Genomic DNA, 26,659 nt, shown 5'->3' with positions numbered 1-26,659 from the left:
ACGGGTTATGGGGTGCAAATTACTTGCCTTGCCCCGGGTGCTGACAACCCACGCTACGCCACTGCCTCCAGGTGTTGCTGGTCCACAGCTCGCACAATCTCTGCCCATCGGCTTCTTGCCTACATAACCAGTTTGGGGGCTTCCCAGAAACATCTGGCTGGGTGGACGGAACTAGGCAGGCCTCGGGGTGAGACAGAAGTCCCCTTAGTGAACAATCCACCCCTCTTTACCAGGATTCGAAATTCCACAGGAGCCAGGCCAATTTTGCACCTGGCTATCGGCCACTTGCGACCATGTGAAGATGTCCGGTGCCAGGACGGAGGTGCCTGTCTGGGGATCCTCAGGTCTGGACTGTTTTCACACACAAGCAATCCATCCTGTAGAATTCCATCTGTTATATTTAATCTGCACAATCAGACTGAATTTCAGGAACCAAAAGGTTGTACTGGAAAACATGACTTTTGAGTTGTCCGGCCCCCCAAATGGCAATTAGGCATTCTGTTTTGACGACTGTACAGTGGTACCTCGGGTTAAGAACTTAATTCGTTCCGGAGGTCCGTTCTTAACCTGAAACTGTTCTTAACCTGAAGCACCACTTTAGCTAATGGGGCCTCCCACTGCCGCCGCACGATTTCTGTTCTCATCCTGAAGCAAAGTTCTTAACCCGAGGTACTATTTCTGGGTTAGCGGAGTCTGTAACCTGAAGCATATGTAACCTGAAGCGTATGTAACACGAGGTACCACTGTATGCAGAACTGGCAAAACTAACAGAAAAACTACATGAAAAGGACAACAAAGGCTTTAAAAGAGAATGGGAACAATTTACAACATATATGAAGAGGCAACATAAAGAAATGGATTCATTGGCAGGGTTTGAGTAAACAATCACAACTGTATACAACAAAAAATAAGACTATATGTATTGGGGAAATTTTGGGGAAACAATATGGAAATAAAGCAAAACAGGATTATGAGGGAAGTCCAGGGGAGGAGAGTGGAAATATGAAACATTGTTAAAGATATGTTGTTAGAAAAAGTATACATGGAGAAATCAATAAAAAATATTTTAAAAAAGAAGAGTTGGGAGCCAAATGGGACCTGGGTCATGGGCGCCAAAACAGAATATCCAGTTGCCATGGGGGTGGGGTGCGGCAACACTTTTTATTTATTATTTTGATAAGCATGAACTAATAAGCAATTTACCTAAGTGACACATTGTTAATATCTTAGCAGAAATTGTTAATGCATGTTTAACTTGCTGTTTAGGGACGCGGGTGGCGCTGTGGGTTAAACCACAGAGCCTAGGACTTGCTGATCAGAAGGTCAGCGGTTCAAATCCCCTCAACGGGGTGAGCTCCCGTTGCTCGGTCCCTGCTCCTGCCAACCTAGCACTTTGAAAGCACGTCAAGTGCAAGTAGATAAATAGGTACCGCTTCAGTGGGAAGGTAAACGGCATTTCCGTGCGCTGCTCTGGTTCGCCAGAAGCGGCTTAGTCATGCTGGCCACATGACCCAGAAGCTGTACGCCAGCTCCCTCAGCCAATAAAGTGAGATGAGCGCCGCAATCCCAGAGTCGGCCACGACTAGACCTAAAGGTCAGGGGTCCCTTTACCTTTACCTTTACCTAACTTGCTGTTTACAATAAAAATATTGGTACCTTACAAAACACTCTATGTTTTATTGTTAAACTCCTTAACGTATCGTCTGTCCTTAACATATACTTTGAGGCTTCAAAACACATTTCAGTAATCCTTGAGTGTCAGTCAGGCGCAAAAATAAAGCACCCAGACTTTTTGAGGTGCTCGCAAATGGATAATCTTTTAGGCGCAAAATGCGCCTGGCGCCCTGCTAATTTCGAACCCCATCCTTATTTCAACCCCACAACAATACTGTGAGGTAGGTTAGGCTGAGAGAGGCAGTGACTGGCCCAAGTCACGCCCAGCGAGCTACACGGCCAAGTGGGGATATGAACCCTGATCTCCCAGGTCCTAGTAGTCTGATGCGCTAACCACTATACCACCCTGCCCCAGAATGCAAACCGCTGCTTATCGTTAAAGGTAAAGGTAAAGGGACCCCTGACCATTAGGTCCAGTCATGGCCAACTCTGGGGTTGAGGCACTCATCTCACTTTATTGGCCGAGGGAGCCGGCGTACAGCTTCCAGGTCATGTGGCCAGCATGACTAAGCCGCTTCCAGCGAACAAGAACAGCAAACGGAAATGCCGTTTACCTTCCCGCTGGAGCGGTACCTATTTATCTACTTGCACTTTGACATGCCTTCGAACTGGTAGGTTGGCAGGAGCTGGGACCGAGCAACGGAAGCTCACCCCATCACGGGGATTCGAACCGCCGACCTTCTGATGGGCAAGTCCTAGGCTCTGTGGTTTAACCCACAGCGCCACCTGCGTCCTTACCCACCCTGCTTATCCTTACCCACCCTCAATCCATCAGCAAAAGCAGAATAAACTACACAAAACAATAAAACCTTGCTGAACTATCACTGCAGCTCATAAAACAGTGTACACCCAAGAAGAAGCAAGGAGGGGGAGGAGAGACAAGGAATTACAAAAGGCATAAATCTGGTTATGTGCCTATTAGGCAAGAAACCCTACATCAGGAATATTACACTATTAAGACCATTTCCGGAGCCTAATGAAATATGCCCAGCGTCATCACAGAGAGAATTATTTATCTGTTCTCATTTCCGCGAGCTCTCGCTGTACCGACGACCAACGCCACGATCAAAGCGTTTTGGGGGCTATCGGGCTATCGGCATGTATTACATGTGGCTCCCATTTGTCAATGTTGTCCAAACACTGTTGTCCCCGGATCCCGTTTACAAATAAAGCGCCTTTTCTAGGCAGTAACCTGTGCCTTTTGGTTCAGGTTGCCCTGGAAACAAGGTCAAGCAGGTCCGCATCTTCATTGCGATTCTGCAGGACCACAACAAAGGGGAATGAACGAGGTGTGGGGGCAAGCAAGTATCTAGTCCTTACTGACTGTGCTGGGCAAATGCCTGCAGGCATCTGAGCGGCTGACAACACGCACCTGAGCATTTCCTGTACAGAAGGAAGGCTCACCCACTGGGCAACAGCGTCTGGGGTTGCATACGGTGATGACTCTTCCTGCCATCTCGCCCACTTGGTTTGCTACTATGGGATTTACTCCCAGGTATGCGGGTGGCGCTGTGGGTTAAACCACAGAGCCTAGGGCTTGACGATCAGAAGGTCGGCGGTTCGAATCCCCGTGATGGGGTGAGCTCCCGTTGCTCGGTCCCAGCTCTTGCCAACCTAGCAGTTCGAAGGCACGTCAAAGTGCAAGTAGATAAATAGGTAGCGCTCCGGCGGGAAGGTAAACGGCGTTTCCGTGCGCTGCTCTGGTTTGCCAGAAGCGGCTTTGTCATGCTGGCCACATGACCCGGAAGCTGTACGCTGGCTCCCTTGGCCAGTAACGTGAGATGAGCACCGCAACCCCAGAGTCGGCCACGACTGGACCTAATTAGGTCAGGGGTCCCTTTACCTTTACCTAAGGATGCAGAGGATTGCTTTGGCTGAATTAGTTATCTAGTAAACGGAGGTCTCAAAATCCTTGAAACAGCTCTCAGCTGCCCCTCCCATGTCTGTCTGTCTGTCTCTCTCTTTCTGTGTGTGTGTGTGTGTGTGTGTGTGTGTGTGTGTAAAGGTAAAGGGACCCCTGACCATTAGGTCCAGTCGTGGCTGACTCTGGGGTTGCGGCGCTCATCTCGCTTTATTGTCCGAGGGAGCCGGCGTACAGCTTCCGGGTCATGTGGCCAGCATGACTAAGCCGCTTCTGGCAAACCAGAACAGTGCACGGAAACGCCGTTTACCTTCCCGCCAGAGCAGTACCTATTTATCTACTTGCACTGTGACGTGCTTTCAAACTGCTAGGTTGGCAGGAGCAGGGACCGAGCAACGGGAGCTCACCCCGTCGCGGGGATTCGAACCACCGACCTTCTGATCGGCAAGTCGTAGGCTCTGTGGCTTAACCCACACAACCACCCGCATGTGTGTGTGTGTGTGTGTGTGTGTATAATGCAAAGTAGGAAACATTCCAGCATAATTTAAGATACATACTTCATAGGCAGAATTCAGATTGCCGGTGGGGGGGGGGGGTGTCCAAGTTTTATTTTCTTCAGTGTGGAACACACACAAGTGGTCTTTGAAGGGTGCCATAATGTGCCCTCCATTGCAGCTCATCCAATCCACTGGTTAGTCTACCCACGCTTGAGCTCTGGACTGACACGCCCAAGGGGGGCTGTAATGGAGCCTGATGGAAGGAATCACTGGCGGGGACGGGGCTGATGGGAAATGTACTCCAGAACACCTGGAGGGCACCCAGTTCTTCTTGGGAAGCCCTGTTCTCTCTGGCCAAATATGAGCAATGATGTCAAGGCTGGGGTGTGTTCTTAAAGGGGAATGACCCCATATCTCCTGGGCCTAGCAGCAATTCTCTTTCATACATTGTGCCAAGCATGGTTACATGATTATTCCCGCCCCCCAAAAAAAGAACCCACCCATATCACTCCACTTTGTAGTTGCCCCAGTTTCTACAAGGATGGATGATCCTATTTTCAAGTTGAAGTTGGGAGTATGAATGAAGTACCGTATTTTTTGCTCTATAAGACTCACTTTTTCCCTCCTAAAAAGTAAGGGGAAATGTGTGTGCGTCTTATGGAGCGAATGCACGCTGCGCAGCTATCCCAGAAGCCAAAACAGCAAGAGGGATTGCTGCTTTCACTGCGCAGCGATCCCTCTTGCTGTTCTGGATTCTGAGATTCAGAATATTTGTTTTCCTTGTTTTCCTCCTCCAAAAACTAGGTGCGTCTTGTGGTCTGGTGCGTCTTATAGAGCGAAAAATACGGTAGTAACGACACCAGAGGTTTGGGCATCTCACCAGCAAATCTCACTGGTCAGGAGATATCCGAATCCAGACCCAAGTCCAGACACATTTGGGGCATTGAAAGATATGGCAGCCCCAAATGCTGCCCAGATCGAACTAGGAAGCATAGAACCATAGAATTGTAGGGTCATCTAGTCCAACCCCCTGCAGGAATCCCAACATTGCAATGGTCCTGTGCGTCAGGTGCTAATTCCCTACACCATCACCTGCTGGGAGAAGGTTGGGCAGGCAGGAGGAGCAAGAGGATGGAGCAACTGCCCTGTGCTGTGTTAGAAACGAGGTATAAAAGCTAGAAGCCCAACAGACCTTAAACCCAGGCTTCAGTCACCACAACGGAATGCCTAGGCGCCCCACAGATCAGCTGATTTGCTCAGCGGTGTGGCACCAAGAGACATGCCTCTTTTGGTGCCCGCAAGCCAGGTGATCCGTGGGGTCAGCTGATTTGCAGGGCAGCGCAGCACCAAGAGAGGCATTTCTTTTGCTGCTGTGCTGCCCCGCAAGCCAGCTGACTGGTACGGCACGGCAGCAGCACCAGCCAGCCAGATGGAGATGTTAGTCACCAAACCTGGCGACCAGACTTCTCCGATTCCTCGCAGAAGGCCGCTTGCCTGGCACAAAATGTGGCTGGCGCCCAGTTTTGAATGCTGCTCCTGCGAGGAAAGGATTGGGGGTTTTTTTCCGCTTAGAGAAAAGGTGAATAAGAAGAGACATGACAAGTTTGTCTCCGTCTCTCATTGTGCTAGAACTCGTGGAAATCCAAGGAAGAAGATTCAGACCAGTGAAAAAGAAGCTAATTGATAGGGGATGCTCCCTAAGGAAACAGCCATGACCACCAACCCTAACCAATGGCCATTCCGCCATTGGGCGGAGGAGAGCTGTGTTCAAGTCCTGCTTTCAGGCTTCCCAGAATGATCTGTCCAGCCACTGTGGGAAACAAGGACACTGGACTAGGTGTTCCCCTTCTGGACAGCTCCTGGGCTCTCCTGGTGTTCTTAGTTACAACTCAGCCAAGCACACAGGAGTGTTTAAAAAGGCAAAAGCCAGTGGACATATCCCTTTAGGATTGGCATCTTCATTGCCAATGCAGCAGCAATGCCACTTCACAAACCTTCACAAACACCAGAAAGCTACCCAGCCTCTTGCCAGTTCTCCTAGCCAGCTGGCAGTACCCCTAACCCCAGCTCAAAAAAGACCCACAACTGCCTGTGTAGCACCAGGGCCCCCCCCCCCACAAAATGCACCAGATAGTTATCACAAACCCTGAGAGAGAAAAGGGTATAATCCCCTTTCATCGACCAGCAACGAACCACCATCCAAATCCAACAGATTCTACCACCTGTGATCCATTTAGGCCTGGGAATTGCAGCTGCATCGCGTAATCTCCTTAAAAGCTAAACTGCATTAAATTCTCAAACTGCCGATATGTTACTGAAGCTTCGGGAAAGTGTACCTAAATTCGCTTCTCCCGCCCCTGTAGAGCATACTGCGTTTTAAAGCCACATTTTAATGCCCATCCAAAAATCAAGTGCTCATTTGTAGCCGCAGCAAAGCGGTGGATTTCAGCTTAGACACCTCAATCCAGTTACGCAGTTTGTGCACAGAGACAGCGAGAACTTTTGCTGGTGATTCAAACCTGAACGAGAACAAACGGGGTGGGGTGGGGGTCCACATTTTGAAGGGCTTCCCCTCTCAGATCTACCCACCACCTCCTGCCCACATGAGTAGAGCCTGAGGGCTACATGTTTTTCAGGATGGCTTGTGGGATCCCATTTACCAACTCACCAATGAAATGGGGCAGGGTACCAAGAAACCAGGTAGGATATAGTCATAAGATAGCCAGTCATCCCACACAATCATCGCACAAGTGGCATCTGTTTCCACCTGCAGGTTTCAGACGAATGGCAGTCTGAGGTTAAGTAGAGGACTAGAGCCTTCGAAGCAGCCAGCAATCTAATCTTGTGGTGCCACAATTACACACCACTCAGCTACGAACCAGCCAGGACCTGCAGCTTCTGAGGACATGATTTAACACAGCCTTGTATTTAACGACTTGCCTGGTGGTCACAGGATTTCAGCGCAGAAGCACCCTCCTTTCTTTCTCTGCCGGCTCCCAACAGGCTAGCAAAACCTTATTGTGCACGGTAGGAACTTCTGTGGTCTTTTTGACAAGACTGAATAGCAACCTGTGTGTCTGGGGCATGCAACAACTTGGGGTTGTTGTTTTTAAAAGCAAACGTTTAAAGACTCCCGCACATTCAAGTCTTCACCCACAGAGGAGGTTGGCCGCTGCATCTCTGCATGATCCACTGCGACGCTGGCCCCAGCTCATTCCAATCCACCTCTGCTGGGGGTAGGTAAGCCTAGGATGCTGCCATCATTCCTAACTCAACAGGTTTGCCTGCCCTCAGAGAAGTGTGCCTTGTGTGCCTCTGCATGAGTCGCTGCTCTGCAGGCACACTTTGGACACTTTTGCTCATGCAAAAACAACAAGGAGGCTGGTTCTCCTGAGAACAAGCAGATTTTGCTTACTGAATCTAAGGAGCAGGAAGTCTTTTTCCAGGCATTTGAGCAAAGGGCACTTCAGGTTTCTTCTTCGCGAATGAAAGCATGGCAAGCAAAGATGCCATTACTCTGTCAATGGCACAGCACCTTGGCCAACGGGGGGGAAGCTCCTCCAGGTTATAATTGTTGCAAGGGACACAATATTTACACAGACGTTTCCCCCACAATAAAAAACGGCTCTCACGAGTGTGGATTTTGCTAGTCCACGCACAAACGTGTCCTACACTCCAACTCCTCATGCGTTAAGTCCGCGCTGCGTGCAATTCCTGCGGGAAACACCGGTGATTCCTATGCAACCATAACATTGCAGAGCTGCCCTGATTTGGGCAGTGAGGACGTCTGCCATGCCCAAAGAAAGACCTGCCCAGCTCGATTTTGCAGCTGAAGTTTCCAAACACCTCCCACCCCACGCACACACAGAAGGGGCCCAGGGACAGCAAGGAACAGACCCAATTCCGCCCCTTACTTCTACCTTCTCCTTTTGCCATGCTCCTGTCATTCTCCATGCTACAGAGCATCAATCATAACTAAAGAGCAAGTGCCCTCCATGCGCCGCAGAGGTCTGGTTTGCAAAATGCTGTCGGGGAAGGGAAGGCACTTCCGAAGGAACACAAGAATTTTTAAAACATGGAGATTTGTGGGGGGGGAGGGGGGTTAGGAGACAATAGTGTGCTGTACTCTCAGCCCCACTGATATAAGGGCTGCAGCCTTCCCCTCCGTCTCCCTAATATCCCAGCAGTTTAAAAGAGAGAGAAAAGAAAACAAGCATAATTTCTCTGCCGCTGATGTACATTCCTGTCCAGTCAATACAACCAGCAAGCCTTTAAACAACTCTCTCACCTGCTTTTGGGGAGGAGGGATGGGGAGAGGTGGGATGCAGGCGGGGGGGGGGGGGCAGATGTGTGCAGACGGGAGAATACCTCCAAGCAGTTCCGCCTTATTTTGCAGAGGAGGACATGCAAACGGGATGGCTAGGGGTTGGTTTTTTTTTGGGGGGGGGGGGTTGATACATCCAAGCAGATCTACCTGACATTCCCGAAATACATTTAGAGTCCAGTTTTTCAAAAATAAACCTGAAACCATCTCATTTAAAGACAAACAGCGAAAATTGCACTGAAATGGGAGGGGGGTGAGAGTGAGGGAGGGCTGGAGGAGGTCAAGGGGGGCGTGCAAAGACACCTATTTTCGAAAACCACAAAACCTGCGCCTAGGCCTGGCGTGCCGACTTGAAGATGTGAAACGGGTACCAATCCCAGTGCTTGGCAATGTTGGGGTTGAAGATGCCATCAGGGGCCACCCCTGGGCAGAGCAGCACCTCTCTATTTCTCATGCCACCCCCCATCCCTGAAATATTACAAGCCCCCCCCCCCAAGGCATGCCAGGAGGTTCAGCCCCTGGGGGGGGGGGGGGAGAAGAGGTCGCCCAGGACTTGGGACAACAGGATGAGGTCCTCCCCCCCCCTTTGCAAGCCACATGAAACAACTCCTCAGTAAAAACTATTAACCATTAACAATACAATGAGTTGACCCCCCCAACAACAAAAACCATTCTAAGTCGCAGCTCCGAAAGTTCCAGCCATTCACTTGGCACTTTGGGGGAGCCCGTTTTGGGGGGGGGGACTCGTTGTGAAGGAGAGCGCTGGTGGGGGGGGGGGGCAGGGAGCAAAGAGGCAGGAGATCCCGGAGGCGGAGCCGGTTGTGGGGCGCATGTCCCCCCCCCCCCCGTCCACGGCACTCCCTCCCTCCAGCTCCCGGGACGCCCCGAGAGGCGCCTTTAGTTAGGGAAAGCACAAAGCGCGCACACACACCCAGCCACCCCCTTTTCCCCTCCCCACCTAAAAATAGAGCTGGGGGGGCGCGGGAAGATGCGGGGGACCGGGAGGGGGTGGGGAGGAGGCGAGAGAAGTCCGCGCGCGTCACCTTTGCAGCCCGGAGAAGTTGCGCGCCGGCGGCGGGGGAGGCGGCCGGAGAGGCGGAGGATGCGCACCAAGGGGCGGAGGAGGAGGAGGACGAAGCGGCGGCGGCGGAGGGGAGAGTCCGCTCCGGTTCCGGCGGCGCGTCCATCCAGCCCGGCAAGCCGGCTGCGCTGCGGGGCGCACGGGCAGCGGCGTCGGCGGCTGCCTGGCTCGCTCTCTGGCGCTGCTGCGTCTGCGGGATCAAGGAGCGAACCGAACAAAGAGCAGCGGCGCCGGCGCCGGGGAATCAATTTCTAATACCTATCGATGGGGAGGGGAGGAGGGGAGGGAGGGAGGGAGGCAGAGGCAGCCAACCGCCCCGTCCTCCCCCTCCCGCTCCTCCGCCTCCTCCGCCGCCTCCTCCCGCTGCGCCCCGAAAGGCCCCGCGCCCAGCGCCGCCGCCGCCGCCGCGCGCGCTCCGGACACCAACCTGGCGCCGCCGCCGGAGGAGGAGAGCCCCGGGCTCCCGATATCGAGCCATCGATCCCGCATCGGCGGCCATCTTGGGGGAGGGAAGGCAGCCGGCTGGCCGGCCGGAGGGGGCGGGGGGGTCCCCGGCCGCCTCTCGGGGGGCTTGGCTGCGGCTGGACTCGGTCCCCCCCCCCCAGCTCTCCTCTTCCTCCCCTTAGCGGGATGGAGAAAGAAACTGCAAGCGAGGCAGCCAAATGAAACGGAGATCCATATATTGGAAACGGGGGGGGGGGGGATTGGGGGGGTCAGCAAAAAGAAAGGTCGGCAAATTCGCTTGCAATACAAACCCAACGAAACAAAATATTTTCATCCCCGGTCCAGGCATGCTTACTCGGAAGTAAGTCCGACCGACTTTGCTGGAGGAGCGTCATCATAATAATAATGATGATGTGCCGGGAGTCATTCCCGCCCAGGTCGCCAGACCATACTCGCGAGGAAGCCCACCTATAGGACCGGCCTGATTCCACGCAGGTCCCCGGGGAAGGTGGTCCTGTCTGACTTCGGCGGAGCTTTTCCCTCAAAAGTGGGAGGGGGGCGGCGACAGGCGGGATTTGGAGCAGGGTCGGGTTTACTCGGGAGTAAACCGCGCCGACTTCCCGGGAGTTTCTTGGAAAGTTCGCGCAGGGCGTAGGATCGCGGCCGTCGCTGGGCGATTTGGTTCGGCGCTCGGATATGGGATTAATTCGCACCCCAGAAGTCTATCCAATGGGGATGGATGGCAGCGAAGGTGGTCTTCTTTCTGGGGAGGGGGGCTCAGCTGGGATATGGGGGCAACAGCCCGATGCTAGAAATGAAATGGCTAAATTAGAAAGGGAAGGGAACCCATGAAGTCATTGGGATTCACCTGAACCTGTGCCCCAAAGGTGATTGGCACAGTGGCATAGCGTGGGTTGTCAGCACCCGGGGCAAGGCAAGTAATAACGCCCCCTAACCCGTGGATTTTAGCAGGGGGCAGAGAGCTGCGAGTGCGAGTGCCCCCCCCAGATGTTGTGCCCGGTGCGGCCGGCCCCCCTGCACCCCCCACGCTATGCCACTGGATTGGCGTGACCCACATTGCCCATCCACAAAAGAGCTGGCTGAAAAAATTAGGGCAACAGCCCCCCCCCTTGAGAGCTTGCAAAAGTCTCAGACCCCTCCTTCTGTAGGGGTTCTACTTCCACCCCCAAAAAACCTTTTGAGACTTCAAGACATTTGCTTGCCTGGTGCAGGATAGCAAATGATGCCCACCCAGTGGCGTAGCGTGGGTTGTCAGCACCCGGGGCAAGGCAAGTAGTTTGCGCCCCCTAACCAGTGGATTTGCGCCCCCTAACCCGTGGATTTGCGCCCCCTAACCCTACCCCCCAGGTGTTGCGCCCGGTGCGGCCGGCCCCCCTGCACCCCCCACGCTACGCCACTGTGCCCACCTCCCCAAAAGTCCAGGCCCCATAGACCCAAGCGCAGCCAGGTTATATGGGTACCAGAGGCTGAATATCTTACAGGCACTGCTCCTTGGCAGTAGAAATGCAGGCGTAATAAATTAAGTTAGTAAGCATTTGATGACCTTTCAGGACACGCAAAATCAGCCGCCCGAGGCAGCAGCTTCAGCTCGCCTAATGGTAGCACCAGCCCTGCAAGGGCCAATCCACAGGTGTGCTCTGGGATCTGAAGATTTCCAACATCAACACTGATGTGTTTGGAGTATAACAGAGGCCTGACAGGACCTGCTTCTTCTTCTTTTTAACTGCAAGAAGCCCCCTTCCATCCCAGCTGGTTATTTTAAGAACACTGTAACACGGTCCTCATTGGTGCCTGAGTTTGCTTGCCTTCCTCTCCCCTCCCCATCCCTTCTTCCTTTAAAAGTAAGGGACCCCTGACCATTAAGTCCAGTCGTGGCCGACTCTGGGGTTGCGGCGCTCATCTCGCTTTATTGGCTGAGGGAGCTGGCGTACAGCTTCCGGGTCATGGGGCCAGCATGACTAAGCCGCTTCTGGTGAACCAGAGCAGCACACAGAAACGCTGTTTACCTTCCCACCAGAGTGGTACCTATTTATCTACTTGCACTTTGAGGGGATTTCGAACTGCTAGGTTGGCAGGAGCAGGGACCGAGCAACGGGAGCTCACCCCGTCGCGGGGATTCGAACCGCCGACCTTCTGATCTGCAAGTCCTAGGCTCTGTGGTTTAACCCACAGCGCCACCCACGGCCCTTCCTTCTTCCTTTAGGAGGAAATAAATGAGACAGGCCCCTGCCCCGAGGCGCTTACCCTCCCAACACTGACACAGAGGAGGGGAGAGTCTGTAATTCCAGGACGTGTACTTTGGCTTCCCTCCTGCAGGAGGAGCTAACCGGTTGTGGCTTCACAGACAAGGTGGCTTCGAAGGCTCTCTGAGGGCTGGCTGGCTCCCCACAGGCAGGTGAGGGGGGTGGGCAGTGCCAGGCACCTGGGGCAGCAGGTTACAAAGGAGTAAGGCTGTTGTTTTTATCTGCCTCATTGGCACGAGAGTTTTCTGTGCTGTGTCGGATCGCCCGTGTCCCACTCACAAAGCTTGATGGCGCAAGTCAATATTGTTTTTCATAATAATAATAATAATTTATACCCTGCCCATCTGGCTGGGTTTCCCCAGCCACTCTGGGCGGCTTCCAACAAAGTATTAAAATACAGTGGTTTGTTAAACATTAAAAGCTTCCCTAAAGAGGGCTGCCTTCAGATGTTTTCTAAAAGTCAGATAGTTGTTTATTTCTTTGACATCTGGTGGGAGTGCGTTCCACAGGGCGGGTGCCACTACCGAGAAGGCCCTCTGCCTGGTTCCCTGTAACTTGGCTTCTCGCAGCGAGGGAACCGCCAGAAGGCCCTCGGTGCTGGACCTCAGTGTCCGGGCTGAACAATGGGGGTGAAGATGCTCCTTCAGGTATACTGGACCGAGGCCATTTAGGGCTTTCAAGGTCAGCACCAACACTTTGAATTCTGTTCAGAAACATACTGGGAGCCAATGCAGGTCTCTTAGGACTGGTGTTATGTGGTCTTGGCGGCCACTCCCAGTCACCAGTCTAGCTGCCGCATTGTGGATTAATTGCTGTTTCCGGGTCACCTTCAAAGGTAGCCCCACATAGAGCGCATTGCAGTAGTCCAAGCGGAAGATAACCAGAGCATGCACCACTCTGGCAAGACAGTCCGCGGGCAGGTAGGGTCTCAGCCTGTGTACCAGGTAGAGCTGGGAGCCAATTTATGCATCCCACCTTTCCTCTGAGGTGCAGAAGGCAGCCTGCATGATGACCCTCAGCTGGACCAAGAGACGCTGGCCAGCCCACTGTCATCCCAGGTGGCTCCCAAACGCAACCCATTGCAGTCCGTGAGCAGAATTGCAATTTTCGCACAATCTGGGCGTATTGAGCTTTTTCTGTGTGTGTGTCACGCTATGTTTTGTCCACACTAGAGAGCGTAACATCGGTGCTGTGGGAGAAACATTTGCAGCCCAGCTCGCATTCACTGTGTGTGGACCACAGCTCGGTGGCAGGCAATAATAATAATAATAATAATAATAATAATAATAATATAATAACAACAACAAAAATAATAATAGTAGTAGTAGTAGTTGCTGTTATTGTTATTTACTTATTTATACCCTGCCCATCTGGCTGGTTTTCCACAGCCACTCTGGGCGGCTTCCAACAAAATATTAGAATACAGTGGTACCTCGCAAGACGAATGCCTCGCAAGACGAAAAACTCACAAGACGAAAGAGTTTTTTGTTTTTTGAGTTGCTTCGCAAGACGAATTTCCCTATGGGCTTGCTTCGCAAGACAAAAACGTCTTGCACCTTTTTCTTAAAACCGTCAATGCATTCCTATGGGAAACCGTGCTTCACAAGACGAAAAATTCACAAGACGGAAAAACTCGCAGAACAAATTAATTTCGTCTTGCGAGGCACCACTTTGCATGCAGAAGGTTGCAGGTCTAGCCAGGGTCAGGCTGGGAATGCCCCCCATCTGAAACCCCAGAGAGCCCCCCCTCCTGCAAGTGAGAATAAATAATACAGAGTTAGATGGACCCAGTGGTCTGCCTTGATAGAACTTCCTGCCTCCCTGCTCCTATAGCCCTTGTGGAAGGTGCCATTGGGTGACCTTTATTTCATTCCAATGTTTTCATTATCACGACAACACTTCTCCAGCTATTCCCTCTCACCCCCAAATGTTAGAAAGGCACCACGCTCTAATGCCACTCTGAGTGCTATTAACACTGTTTTGTAAGACGGCACGATGGTGTTATAGCACGATACCTCTCTTACCATTTTTTAATATATATATAGCCAGAAATTTTAGTGCTAATTAAAAGGTTGTTAACACACACAAAAATGGGGTCATAAAATGATGCTCACCACAAAACGGAAGAGAAACATGAAGGGGGATCTTCTTCTACGGATAATGAAGTACACTTCCCCTTTTCTGGAAAGTTTGAGAAAAAATGGAAGAACCGTACGTAGAATTCAGGATGGGAATTGTGTTGCATAGAGAGTGAGTGGATGGCATCTGATAGCTTTAGAGCAGGGGTAGGCAACCGAAGGCCCAGGGGCCAGATGCGGCCCAATTGCCTTTTCAATCAGGTCCACGGACGGTCCGGGAATCAGCGTGTTTTTACATGAGTAGAATGTGTGCCCAGTCGTGATGTATGGAAGTGAGAGCTGGACCATAAAGAAGGCTGATTGCTGAAGAATGGATGCTTTTGAATGATGGTGCTGAAGGAGACTCTTGAGAGTCCCATGGACTGCAAGAAGATCAAACCTCTCCATTCTGAAGGAAATCAGCCCTGAGTGCTCACTGGAAGGACAGATCCTGAAGCTGAGGCTCCAATACTTTGGCCACCTCATGAGAAGAGAAGACTCCCTGGAAAAGACCCTGATGTTGGGAAAGATGGAGGGCGCAAGGAGAAGGGGACGACAAAGGACGAGGTGGTTGGACAGTGTTCTCAAAGCTACAAACATGAGTTTGATCAAACTGCGGGAGGCAGTGGAAGACAGGAGTACCTGGCGTGCTCTGGTCCAGGGGGTCACGACGAGTCGGACACGACTAAATGACTAAACAACAACAAAGGGTGTGTGCGTTTATACAAAATGCATCTCTGGGTTATTTGTTGGGCCTGCCTGGTGTTTTTACATGAGTAGAATGTGTGCTTTTATTTAAAATGCATCTCTGGGTTATTTGTGGGGCATAGGAATTCATTCATTCCCCCCCCCAAAAAAAAAATCCAGCCCACCACATGGTCTGAGGGACAGTGGACCGGCCCATGGCTGAAAAAGGTTGCTGACCCCTGTTTTAGAGGGGGGGGGAATCGGTTTTGCAATGTACGCTTTGCCCCCATCACACCTCCGACTAGCAGACAGGCTGGACTCCCCCCTGGACTCTGAGAGACCCATTATCTCAAGGAGCTTTAAAAGAAATCCCTCCCTGTAAGGGTTATTAAATGATTTAAACGGGCTTAGCTTTGTTTCTGCTTTTGCATCCTCATGAATAATGGAAGCTGTTGCTTGTTAACGTCCAAACCTATTACGGCAGGTGATTTACTCTGCATCAGTCTTCGGGCTCTGCTCACCTCGGCAAGGTTTGCTTCCCCCATAAATTTGTAACTTCCACTAATAATTTAATAGATTCCCTGACATGGATTATGGATATGACAAACTCCAGCGCGTTGGCTAAAGGCGCCATCTGGTGGCGGCAGGGCAGCGCTGCAGCAATACTGTGCAGACACAGTGTGGACTCCCGGACCTCTATTTTGACCTCAAGATGCACAAACTGTCCAGTTCAGGCCCACGATCCTGCATGAGATTTTGTCGTGTCAGCCACAATCTTGCGAAATGTTGTGAGAGGCTCCCAGAGCCCAGTAAGTGAGGCAAAGAGCTTATAAGCTCTTTCCGGGTCAGGGGCTGTGCAAAAGGAGCTTTTCAACTCTCTGCCTTCCACTACATAGCTGTCAACTGTCCCCTATTTGGCGGGAAACTCCCTTATCCCAGTGCTGTGTCCCGCTGCTGTCCCGGATTGATGATGTCCCTTAAATTTCCCGGGTTTTATGCTCACCCGGCTTGGGAGGGAAGCAGCGGCTCGGGGTCATCCACTTGAGAGAGAGCGCACATGAGCTGCTGCATCTCTGTCTCTCCCTTTTCCCCCTCAGGGGCGCGTCGGGAGGAGACAGGTAGCGGCGGGCGGGCAGGCAGCCCCTCTCTTGCGAGACTTCCGCCGCACTGCCAGGGGAAGCCGGAGGCGGCAGCGGTGGCGGCGCCTGAGGAGGCGGCCTGAGGAAGGAGGAAGAGGAGGGGATGGGGAGGGACGCAGAAGGGCGGCGCTTCAGCGGCCGCGCCGCAACCGCCTCATGCTGGGCTCGGGGTGGCGTGGGCAAGAGTCTCTCTCCCTCCCTCCCTCTCTCTCGGGTGAGGAAGGGCCGATGGAACTCCTCGCGACGGGACGACAGCAGCCCTGATGTGCTGCTTAGCATCCCCTCCAACCAGTGCAGCATCTCAATGTAGTGATTTCCCCCTCTGCATCCCTTTCAGAACTCTATTTTTATAAATCATTTGTCCATCCATAGTTCAAATTTTTACTACAAGTTTTCTGTCAATCCTAACAATGTATGTAACTCTTTACAATAGCTTTTCAAATAAATTATAACCTTTCCCCATTCCTTATTAAAGAGGTCATCTTCCTGGTTTCTAATTCTGCCTGTAAGCTTTGCCATCTCGATGTCGTTCATCAGTTTTGTCTGCCACTCTTCTTTGGTCAGAGCTGTAGACCCTTAGGATCATCTGGTCCAACCCCCTGCAAAACATAGTCAGTCGCAGCAAAAGCAGCATGGCTCCATCAGTGGCGGATTTCTGTATAAGCTAAGCAAAATCCCTTATTTTGGCTGCTGATCCCTTATTTTTGAGGCTGCTGGCCCCTTATATTCAAATCTGTAAGTTGACAGCTATGTTCCACTACAATGCTGGTGGATTTTCAAAAGGGCTTTAAAACAGGGGTTGGCAAACTAAGGCCTGGGGGCCCTGATGCGCCCCCCCAGCCTCGTAAATCCGGCCTGTGGACCCTGCTGTCCACTCGGTCATACCCCGTACACTGCGGACGCCTCACCACGTGGGGACTGACTTCTGCGACGCTGGCACGGCTTCTGTGTGGGCAGCGATGCTGGCACGGCTTTCGATGGGCTGCAGGAAGATCCTGCAACCAATCTGAAGCCTCATTGCTGAGGTAAACCCAGTGGTGTGGCCATGGGCAGAGAGGCCAGAGGGTGGGCAGCGGGTCTGGGCCGCGCCATGGTGGCATGCTCAGTGGTCACACTGGAGCAGCTGGAGGGCGAGCTGCGTGCCGCCTGCCCGGCGCTCCACGTGCGCGGCCTACCCACTGACCTGCCCGTGGACAACAGGCCACAGCGTATGGTGCACGCCGCCTGGGAGCTCTGTGGGATGGGCCGATGGAGCGGGTGCCGCTCGTCAACAACGCCAGTGAGTGGGCAGCACCGAGAGGTGCTCCTGAGCGCATGCAGAGTGCGTTCCTCCTCCAAGTCCAGAGGCAGCTGTGGGACCGGCTTGCAGGGTACAGTGGTACCTCAGGTTACATATGCTTCAGGTTACATATGCTTCAGGTTACAGACTCTGCAAACCCAGAAATAGTGCTTCAGGTTAAGAACTTTGCTTCAGGATGAGAAGAGAAATCGGGCTCCGGTGGCGTGGCAGCAGCAGGAGGCCCCATAGGCTAAAGTGGTGCTTCAGGTTAAGAACAGTTTCAGGTTAAGTACGAACCTCCGGAACGAATTAAGTACTTAACCTGAGGTACCACTGTATTTATATTTTTCAAAATATAGTCCGGCCCCCCACAAGGTCTGAGGGACAGTGGACCGGCCCCCTGATGAAAAAGTTTGCAGAACCCTGCTTTAAAAGAAAGCAAGAATTGCAAGCTGACTTGGGGAATGGGGAGAGCTGAACCCAATCTCAGATTGGGGAAAAATTAGGACACTGACAAACTGGAACGTGTCCAGAGGAGGGCAACCAAAATGGTCAAAGGCCTGGAAACGATGCCTTATGAGGAACGGCTAAGGGAGCTGGGCATGTTTAGCCTGGAGAAGAGGAGGTTAAGGGGTGATATGATAGCCATGTTCAAATATATAAAAGGATGTCACATAGAGGAGGGAGAAAGGTTGTTTTCTGCTGCTTCAGAGAAGCGGACACGGAGCAGTGGATCCAAACTACAAGAAAGAAGATTCCACCTAAACATTAGGAAGAACTTCCTGACAGTAAGAGCTGTTCGACAGTGGAATTTGCTGCCAGGGAGTGTGGTGGAGTCTCCTTCTTTGGAGGTCTTTAAGCAGAGGCTTGACAACCATATGTCAGGAGTGCTCTGATGGTGTTTCCTGCTTGGCAGGGGGTTGGACTCAATGGCCCTTGTGGTCTCTTCCAACTCTATGATTCTAGGAAGGGAAAGGAACAGAAACTAGTGGATTTGTCCTGTTTTTGGGGTCCTTTTCTCTCACAGGCCAGACTTTCTGTTCCTGGCCACCTGTTCAAGGGTGCCGCTGCTCCACACATCTCTTCCCATTTTTATCACCATTTGGCAGATGTCAAACGATGCTTCTTCTTCCCAGCTGCCTCGCCTTATTTCGGCAGCCTTCCTTGCAACAATTAGCGCATGATCTTTAATTAGTTTTACCATTTCGCTGTTTTGACGCTGCGATCTGAACCACGGATCTGTCAGATGAGGACGCTTTTTCATTAAAAAAAGCCTGTCTAATTATTTGCAAAAATTATACACAGATGTAGAATACATATTTAGACTCAATGTATTAGAGAGTTAATAAATTTCTGTAGTATGTTTCAAATTAATTCATACACGTTTTTATATATGCATTTTGAATGCATCTCCCAATGTCCTGCTTACCTTAGGAAACCTGAAGGGTATATGCATATCGTATGAGTATTATGCGGATAATTATGCAAGAGTTCATCATATTTTTAATGGAACTGGGGGAGGGAGTGGGGGAGAAAACTCGCTTCTTGCTGAGATTAATGAGCGAGTTGGAAATTAGAAAATAATTCCGTGCTGATAAGCTTGACTTCGAGATTATCAGAAAATCCCATTCCTATTAATAACTGTAGCCCTGCCTTTTCAGTGCTAGCGTTGAAGTCAAAAGCAGCGCTATATTTTCAAAATCTTCGACCCAGCTGCTGAGAAGGAACCCTTTAACTGGTGTTTTTTACAGAGAAAAATTAGTAAACTACATGACTGAGATACTATAAAAACCACAGTCCCAGGCCCTTCGATTCCAAAGGGGGCCTCTGTCAGCTACAGCGGCCTCCAATGAGAGCCGTTTCAATATATTAAAACGAATTGTCTTTCTTTCGATCAACAATGGCTGAAGAATGCCTAAATAGTTTAGCAATGATAAACAGAAACCACGACAAGGCGGAGTTGCTTGATTTTTCCTGCGTAATTCAAGAATTTGCCGAAAAGAAAGCTAGGAAAGCATTTTTAAATGTAAATACTTAAAATAATCCTTTCCCCTATGTATTTTTAAAAAGCACTGTTGTACAGTGGTACCTCGGGTTAAGTACAGTATTTTTTGCTCTATAAGACGCACCAGACCACAAGACACACCTAGTTTTTGGAGGAGGAAAACAAGGAAAAAAATATTCTGAATCTCAGAAGCCAGAACAGCAAGAGGGATCGCTGTGCAGTGAAAGCAGCGATCCCTCTTGCTGTTCTGGCTTCTGGGATAGCTGCGCAGCCGGCATTCGCTCCATAAGACGCACACACGTTTCCCCTTACTTTTTAGGAGGGAAAAAGTGAGTCTTATAGAGCATAAAATACGGTGCTTAATTCGTTCCGGAGGTCCGTACTTAACCTGAAACTGTTCTTAACCTGAAGCACCACTTTAGCTAATGGGGCCTCCTGCTGCTGCCGCACCGCTGCAGCACGATTTCTGTTTTCATCCTGAAGCAAAATTCTTAACCTGAAGCACTATTTCTAGGTTAGCGGAGTGTGTAACCTGAAGTGTATGTAACCCGAGATACCACTGTATATCTATATTTTCCATTTTGTCTTTATATGCAGATACGGTTCAAGCCTTGAAATAAAATTTGTCAGCATAACTTTTGTGAAAATTATTTATATACTTACTTATTTATAAGACTTTAGTTATCCCCAGGGTAAAAAAAAATTGTGGAAGACAGGAGTGCCTGGCGTGCTCTGGTCCATGGGGTCACAAAGAGTCGGACACGACTGAACGATTAAACAACAAAAGGGTAAAAAAGGGGGGCACATTATCTACCTGGCCCTGTGGGTTACACGGCCTTTTCCCCCTCCCCATCTTTCACCAGGCATTTCAGAATAGGAGTTTCATCTCCACAGGCAAACCCACGTCTGCCTTCATTACTTCACCCAGCTGTTCACATATTCCCGCCGCTTCCCACAGCCAGAGAGGCACCTTTCTTCCTCCCACCCTGAAAATCCATTTTTAGTGAGGGGAGGGACTTCTCTGCAGGTCACAAAGGAGGGTATGCAAATAATGTCTTCCTCGTTTTTTGTTTTATTGCAAGAGGCGTTGTGCTCCTTTGCTTGGAAATGGAGTTCAATCAGGCATAGCTGTTAAATTAAGTCTGCCCCTCAGGTAAACAAACAAACAAAAACCCATAACTCTACTCCCCCCCAAAATTTCTTGAAAACCCTACAAGAACAATTGCATAGAAGAACAAAAAGCAAGATGGCGCAGAAGAAGAACATACCCTCCAACGTTTCTCCGATGAAAATAGGGGTGTCCTTTTCCATAATGATGATGATTTTAATATTTATACCCCACCCATCTGTTCTTTTTTCAAAAAACAATTTTTATTGAGTTTTCCACTTAAATCATATCCACATTTTGTTACATAATTCTATGACTTTTTATATTACTCTGTAAGAGCATCGACCTCCTTTCCTCCCTCTTTCTGACTTCCACATAACTTTCCATATTCTTCGCATTTCTACAAGCACTTAATTACCCTTTGTCAAATTATAATATTTCACCTTATTATTGGTAAATCAGTTCCTTATATTTACATTACAAAACATTTCAATTCAAGCCTGCAAACGTTTACAAATGTTTACAATTTTCTTTCGTATAAAATATAAATTTGTTCCAGTCCTTTGGAAACAGTTTGTCATGCTGATGATGGATCTTCCACGTCAATTTGGCCATCTCTACGTACTCCATCATCTTGACCTGCCAATCTTCCACTGTTGGAAGTTCCTGCTGCTTTCATTTTTGAGCCAGAAGTGTCCTTGCAGCCGCTGTGGCATACATAAACATGTTTACATCACTTTTATGTATTTCCTCACCAATTAAGCCTAATAAAATTGCCTCTGGTTTTTTATTAAAATTATATTTCAAAATCTTTTTTAACTCGTATATCATGTCCCGGATGCGGGTGGCACTGTGGGTTAAACCACAGAGCCTAGGACTTGCCGATCAGAAGGTTGGCGGTTCGAATCCCCGCGACGGGGTGAGCTTCCGTTGCTCGGTCCCTGCTCCTGCCCACCTAGCAGTTTGAAAGCATGTCAAAGTGCAAGTAGATAAATAGGTACCACTCCGGTGGGAAGGTAAACGGCGTTTCCGTGCGCTGCTCTGGTTCGCCAGAAGCGGCTTAGTCATATTGGCTACATGACCCAGAAGCTGTACGCCGGCTCCCTCGGCCAATAAAGCGAGATGAGCGCTGCAACCCCAGAGTCGGTCACGACTGGACCTAATGGTCAGGGGCCCCTTTATACTATGTCCCAGAAGGCTTTCACTTTAGAACAAGTCCCCCACATATGGAGAAAATTCCCCTCCTTCTCCTTACACTTCCAACTATACCCCACCCATCTGACTGGGTTGCCCCAGCCACTCTGGGTGGCTTCCAACATATGTAAAAAACATAATAAAACATTAAACATTAAAAAACTTTACTATACAGGGCTGCCTTCAGATGGCTCAGGGGTCGGATAACTCCATAACCTCAAACATTTCTACAATGAAAATAGAGACGTCCTATAGAATAAGTGGGACATTCCAGGATCAAATCAGAAACTGGGCCAGCTTCTCTGAATCCAGAACTGTCCCTGGAAATAGGGACACTTGTAGGGTCTGGGAGGAGGGTGGCGATGGGGATGAGAGACTAAGTAGTTCAAACCTTTTGGCTTAGGTAGCAGAAAGAAGGATTCGGAGTGACCCTACTGTCCAAGAAGCACTTTCTTGGGTCTCAATAGCTGGAAGAGCGCTGAGGATTTGACTCTGGTGGCCAGAATGATACTGTTGTGGACTCTCTTGGTACTGCACAATAGCACCTGTGCACTCACTCCCTGACTTTCCTTGGGAGAAAATCCCACTGAGCTTACTCTGTAGTAAGTGTATGTAAATACCCTAAATACCTGTGTGACATTTTGGAAAATATGCAGGTAATTGTGAACAAATGATACACCGCTGCAATTATTATTATGACTTATATGCTGCCTTTTTCCTTGACAAGAATTCTGTTCTCCCAACTGAAATGGACACAGGATAGGTAATCTCACCTTGGGTTCTCCTCTGCACAGGCCCTTTTGCTGGATCTGACCCCCTGAGTGGATTATGGAATCCCAAATGGGCTCTGTAATTCGCTCTGCATGTGTACAGAGAGCCACCACAGCTGAGGAATATCTGTGCTCGTTGTGTTCAGGTGGTATTTCCTGAACACATCTGGAGAGCTGCATCTTGAAAAGGATATTGCAGGGTTTGAAAAGGTTCCAGAAAAAGGGCAAACTGTCACAGTCTGGTTCACAGGCGATCGAAGATCCCAGCAGGGGATGTGAGGACCAGGGGGCAAGATGGCGGGGTGGGAGCAGGAACGGGAGTCCAGAAGCCAGGAAGCCAGGAGTCAAGAAGCCAAGGGTCCGAGGGTCAAGAAGCAAGGAGTCACGAAGTCAGGGGTCCGAGGATCAAGAAGCAGGGAGTCACGAAGTCAAGGGTCCGAGGATCAAGAAGCAAGGAGTCACAAAATCAGGGGTCCGAGGATCAAGAAGCAAGGAGTCACGAGGTCAGGGGTCCGAGGATCAAGAAGCAAGGAGTCACAAAGTCAGGGTTCGAGGATCAAGAAGCAGGGAGTCACAAAGTCAGGGGTCCAAGGATCAAGAAGCAAGGAGTCATGAAGTCAGGGATCTGAGGATCAAGAAGCAAGGAGTCAAGAAGTCAGGGGTCCGAGGAACAAGAAGCAAGGAGTCACAAAGTCAGGGGTCCGAGGATCAAGAAGCAAGGAGTCACAAAGTCAGGGGTCTGAGGGTCGAGAAGCAAGGAGTCACAAAGTCAGGGGTCCGAGGATCAAGAAGCAAGGAGTCACAAAGTCAAGAGTCCGAGGGTCAAGAAGCAGGGAGTCACAAAGTCAGGGGTCCAAGGATCAAGAAGCAAGGAGTCATGAAGTCAGGGGTCCGAGGATCAAGAAGCAAGAAGCAAGGAGTCACGAAGCCGAGGTTCAAAGATCACGAAGCAAGAAGCCAAACACAGCAAGGCAGAAAGCATGTTGCTGTGGCAAAGAGCCGAAGGGAAATGCTGACCTTATATCCCTTCCTAGCTCTTGCCACCAGGTGCTGTGAGTTACCAATCGGCCTCACCTGTGTGGCCGCACCTTGCCTCTTCAGAACAAACTCAGGAAGGCCCCAGTCCTGCAAAGTCCTACTGGTCAAGGGGCCTGGCTCCTGCACGCACTCCTGACACAAACCAACATGATCGGGGATGAAGAAAGGCTATAGAGTTTGGGGCTTTTTAATTTAGAGCAAAAGTGAATAAGAGATGTCATGATAGATAATTATAAAATGATGCTTGACTTGGAGAAAGCAGATAGAGAAAAGTTGTTTCTCTCCTCTCTTTCTCTTATGACACTAGAACTTGTAGAAAGCCAAAGAAGTTGAATGTTGGAGGACTCAGGAAAAGATAAAAGATATTACAGAGTGTTTGGATCCTGATTGCTGGTTTCCAATCTGGTGGGCCACTGTGAAAATAGGATGGGACCCCCTTTCTACCTGATCCAGCTGGCTCTTCTTATGTTCAGACAGATGACCCTAATAGCCTTCATTTTAGCTTATTGGTCAACCAGAAGAGGTTGTAACATTCCAGGCAATGGACCCAAATTCAAGATGTGGTACAAAAGCCACGATCAGTCAGCGCTCTACGTGGTGCTACCTTTGAAGGTGACCCGGAAACTACAACTAATCCAGAATGCGGCAGCTAGACTGGTGACTGGGAGTGGCTGCCGAGACCACATAACACCGGTCCTGAAAGACTCCCAGTACGTTTCCGAGCACAATTCAAAGTGTTGGTGCTGACCTTGAAAGCCCTAAATGGCCTCGGTCCTGTATACATGAAGGAGCGTCTCCATCCCCATCGTTCAGCCCAGACACTGAGGTCCAGCATCAAGGGCCTTCTGGTGGTTCCCTCACTGCGAGAAGTGAGGTTACAGGGAACCAGGCAAAGAGCCTTCTCGGTAGTGGCACCTCCCTGTGGAATGCCCTCCCATCAGATGTCAAGGAAATAAACAACTATCTGACTTTTAGAAGACATCTGAAGGCAGCCCTGTTTAGGGAAGTTTTTCATGTTTGAAGAAGAAGAAGAAGAAGAAGAAGAGTTTGGATTTGATATCCCGCCTTTCACTCCCTTTAAGGAGTCTCAAAGCAGCTAACATTCTCCTTTTCCTTCCTCCCCCACAACAAACACTCTGTGAGGTGAGTGAGGCTGAGAGACTTCAAAGAAGTGTGACTGGCCCAAGGTCACCCAGCAGCTGCATGTGGAGGAGCGGAGACGCGAACCCGGTTTCCCAGATTACGAGACTACCGCTCTTAACCACTACACCACACTGGCTCAAGATGTTTTATCGTGTTTTTAATTCTGTTGGGAGCTGCCCAGAGTGGCTGGGGAAACCCAGCTAGATGGGTGGGGTATAAATACAGTGGTATCTCGGGTTACATACGCTTCAGGTTACACACGCTTCAGGTTACAGACTCCGCTAACCCAGAAATAGTACCTTCAGGATGAGAATAGAAATTGTGCTCCTTCGGTGCGGCAGCAGCAGGAGGCCCCATTAGCTAAAGTGGTGCTTCAGGTTAAGAACGGACCTCCGGAACGAATTACCTAAGTACGTAACCAGAGGTACCACTGTAATATATTCATTATTATTATTATATAAGCGAGAGCTTGTGGCCTATCCAACTTCAGTATGCAATGCCACAAAACAGCAGTCCATCCCTTTCTGTTTTAATAACTTTTTTCCTCCCAAACAGAATAATCATTACCAGTAAACAAACCTACTGGCTAATGTACATAAGCAGCAAATTAAGAAGCTTTGTGGATTTGTCATATACCTCTCAGCCTCGTTCTGCACAAACTCGGCTGCTTGCGGTTAGAGGGGGGGCACTATCGATTTCTGCAAACGTATATTATTTTGCACTGTAAGTACCAGTGGTCTGTTGTCGTTAATATATGACAGATAAATTTAAAATGCATTAGTTTAATAAAAATGCATAAAGTAGAGTCAGACTGCATTAGTTGCCCCGCAAAATTCAATTTCATAAATATTAGCTCATGTTAAAATGCATTGATTTCCTGGGAAATTGGATTGGTCAAAGGGAATTTATATTTGGCTGGAATGGGAATGTTCCTATTTTCTTACCTCCCCCTAACACAAAAAGCCCCCAAAACATATGTATTAGCTTCGTGAACTGCATTAACCCATAATACTCCCACGTACCTGTAGTATATACTGTAAATATATACTGGAAAATTAAGAATGCATTCCTGAGTAGTTAGATGACAGGGGATTGAGCAAGCAATCTCTGATGCATTGGCTTCAATGAGACCTTTGTAAACCAAATTTGGGCTTACAAGAAGAAGCTGCCATAAAACAAGATACATGCCCACATAGAGAAAGGCAGGTTTTTCCAGTAGATTTCTTTTCCAGCAGAGTGGCCTCCAAGACCCTCATCTTGCAAGCAACCCTTCCTAGATATTGTGATCCCGACAGATTTTGTTACCAAAATGGCTTCTCGGCAGCCAGCTTGTACAAGCTGAGAGCAAAATCAAATTAGGAATGCAAGGACTATGCAGAACTGGTTTGTGGCATTCACACCCAGAAGCGTCATCAGCCCAGGCCTGTGGAACTCACTGCCACTAGAGACTCGCAGGAGGCAACTTATAAATGCCTGCTGAAAACATCTCTATTCTGCAGGCAATTAAGAATACATTCTTCCGCAATGGTGAATGGATGCTTGTTTTTAACTTTCCTGCTTGTATGTTTTATTTAAAAAAAATATTTTGAATGTCATAAACAGCTTTGATATATTTTTATGATTTAGCAGTACTGTATAGAAATGTTTTCCAAATAAATAAATACATCAATAAGCAAGCTGCAGTTATGGCAACTGGGTTAGGAGATTTAAAGGGGGCGATGAGACAAATTCATGAAAATGATTTACCGATGGTATTTAACTCTGAGTAGACTTGCTAAGATAATCAGATAAGTGCTGGAGATGCAATGAGATGGAGGGTACTTTCCCTCACATGTGGTGGACTTGTAAAAGGGTAAAAGAGTATTGGGAAATGATCCATAATGAATTGAAAAAAATGTTTAAAAGTACTTTCCAAAAAAAGAAAAACCATACACACACAAAAACTCCAGAGTCCTTTTTGTTGGGGATAATTCAGAGGGAAATGGTGTCAAAAAAGATTATGTATGCTACTACTGCGGCTCATGTTTTGTTAGC

The 26,659-nt window shown here is 49.5% G+C and overlaps 1 protein-coding gene across 2 annotated transcripts in view; it reads right to left on the bottom strand.

Annotated features, from left to right (window-relative positions):
- CUX2 (cut like homeobox 2) overlaps nucleotides 1-9,678 on the bottom strand; it is a 250,778-nt gene extending 241,100 nt beyond the window's left edge. The window contains exon 1 of one of the 2 annotated variants that reach the window (XM_083453687.1): nucleotides 9,400-9,678. In XM_083453687.1, the coding sequence (XP_083309813.1) occupies nucleotides 9,400-9,543 (144 nt within the window). In that variant the 5' untranslated portion in view covers nucleotides 9,544-9,678. The remainder of the gene's footprint in view (nucleotides 1-9,399) is intronic. The other variant, XM_083453689.1, reaches the window with a different exon arrangement.
- Between the last annotated feature and the right edge of the window lie 16,981 nt (nucleotides 9,679-26,659).

Source organism: Podarcis tiliguerta (genome assembly GCF_965153285.1).
Source record: "Podarcis tiliguerta genome assembly, chromosome: 8".
In the NCBI taxonomy this organism is placed as follows: domain Eukaryota; kingdom Metazoa; phylum Chordata; class Lepidosauria; order Squamata; family Lacertidae; genus Podarcis; species Podarcis tiliguerta.
This window is presented reverse-complemented; position numbering and strand designations above follow the sequence as displayed.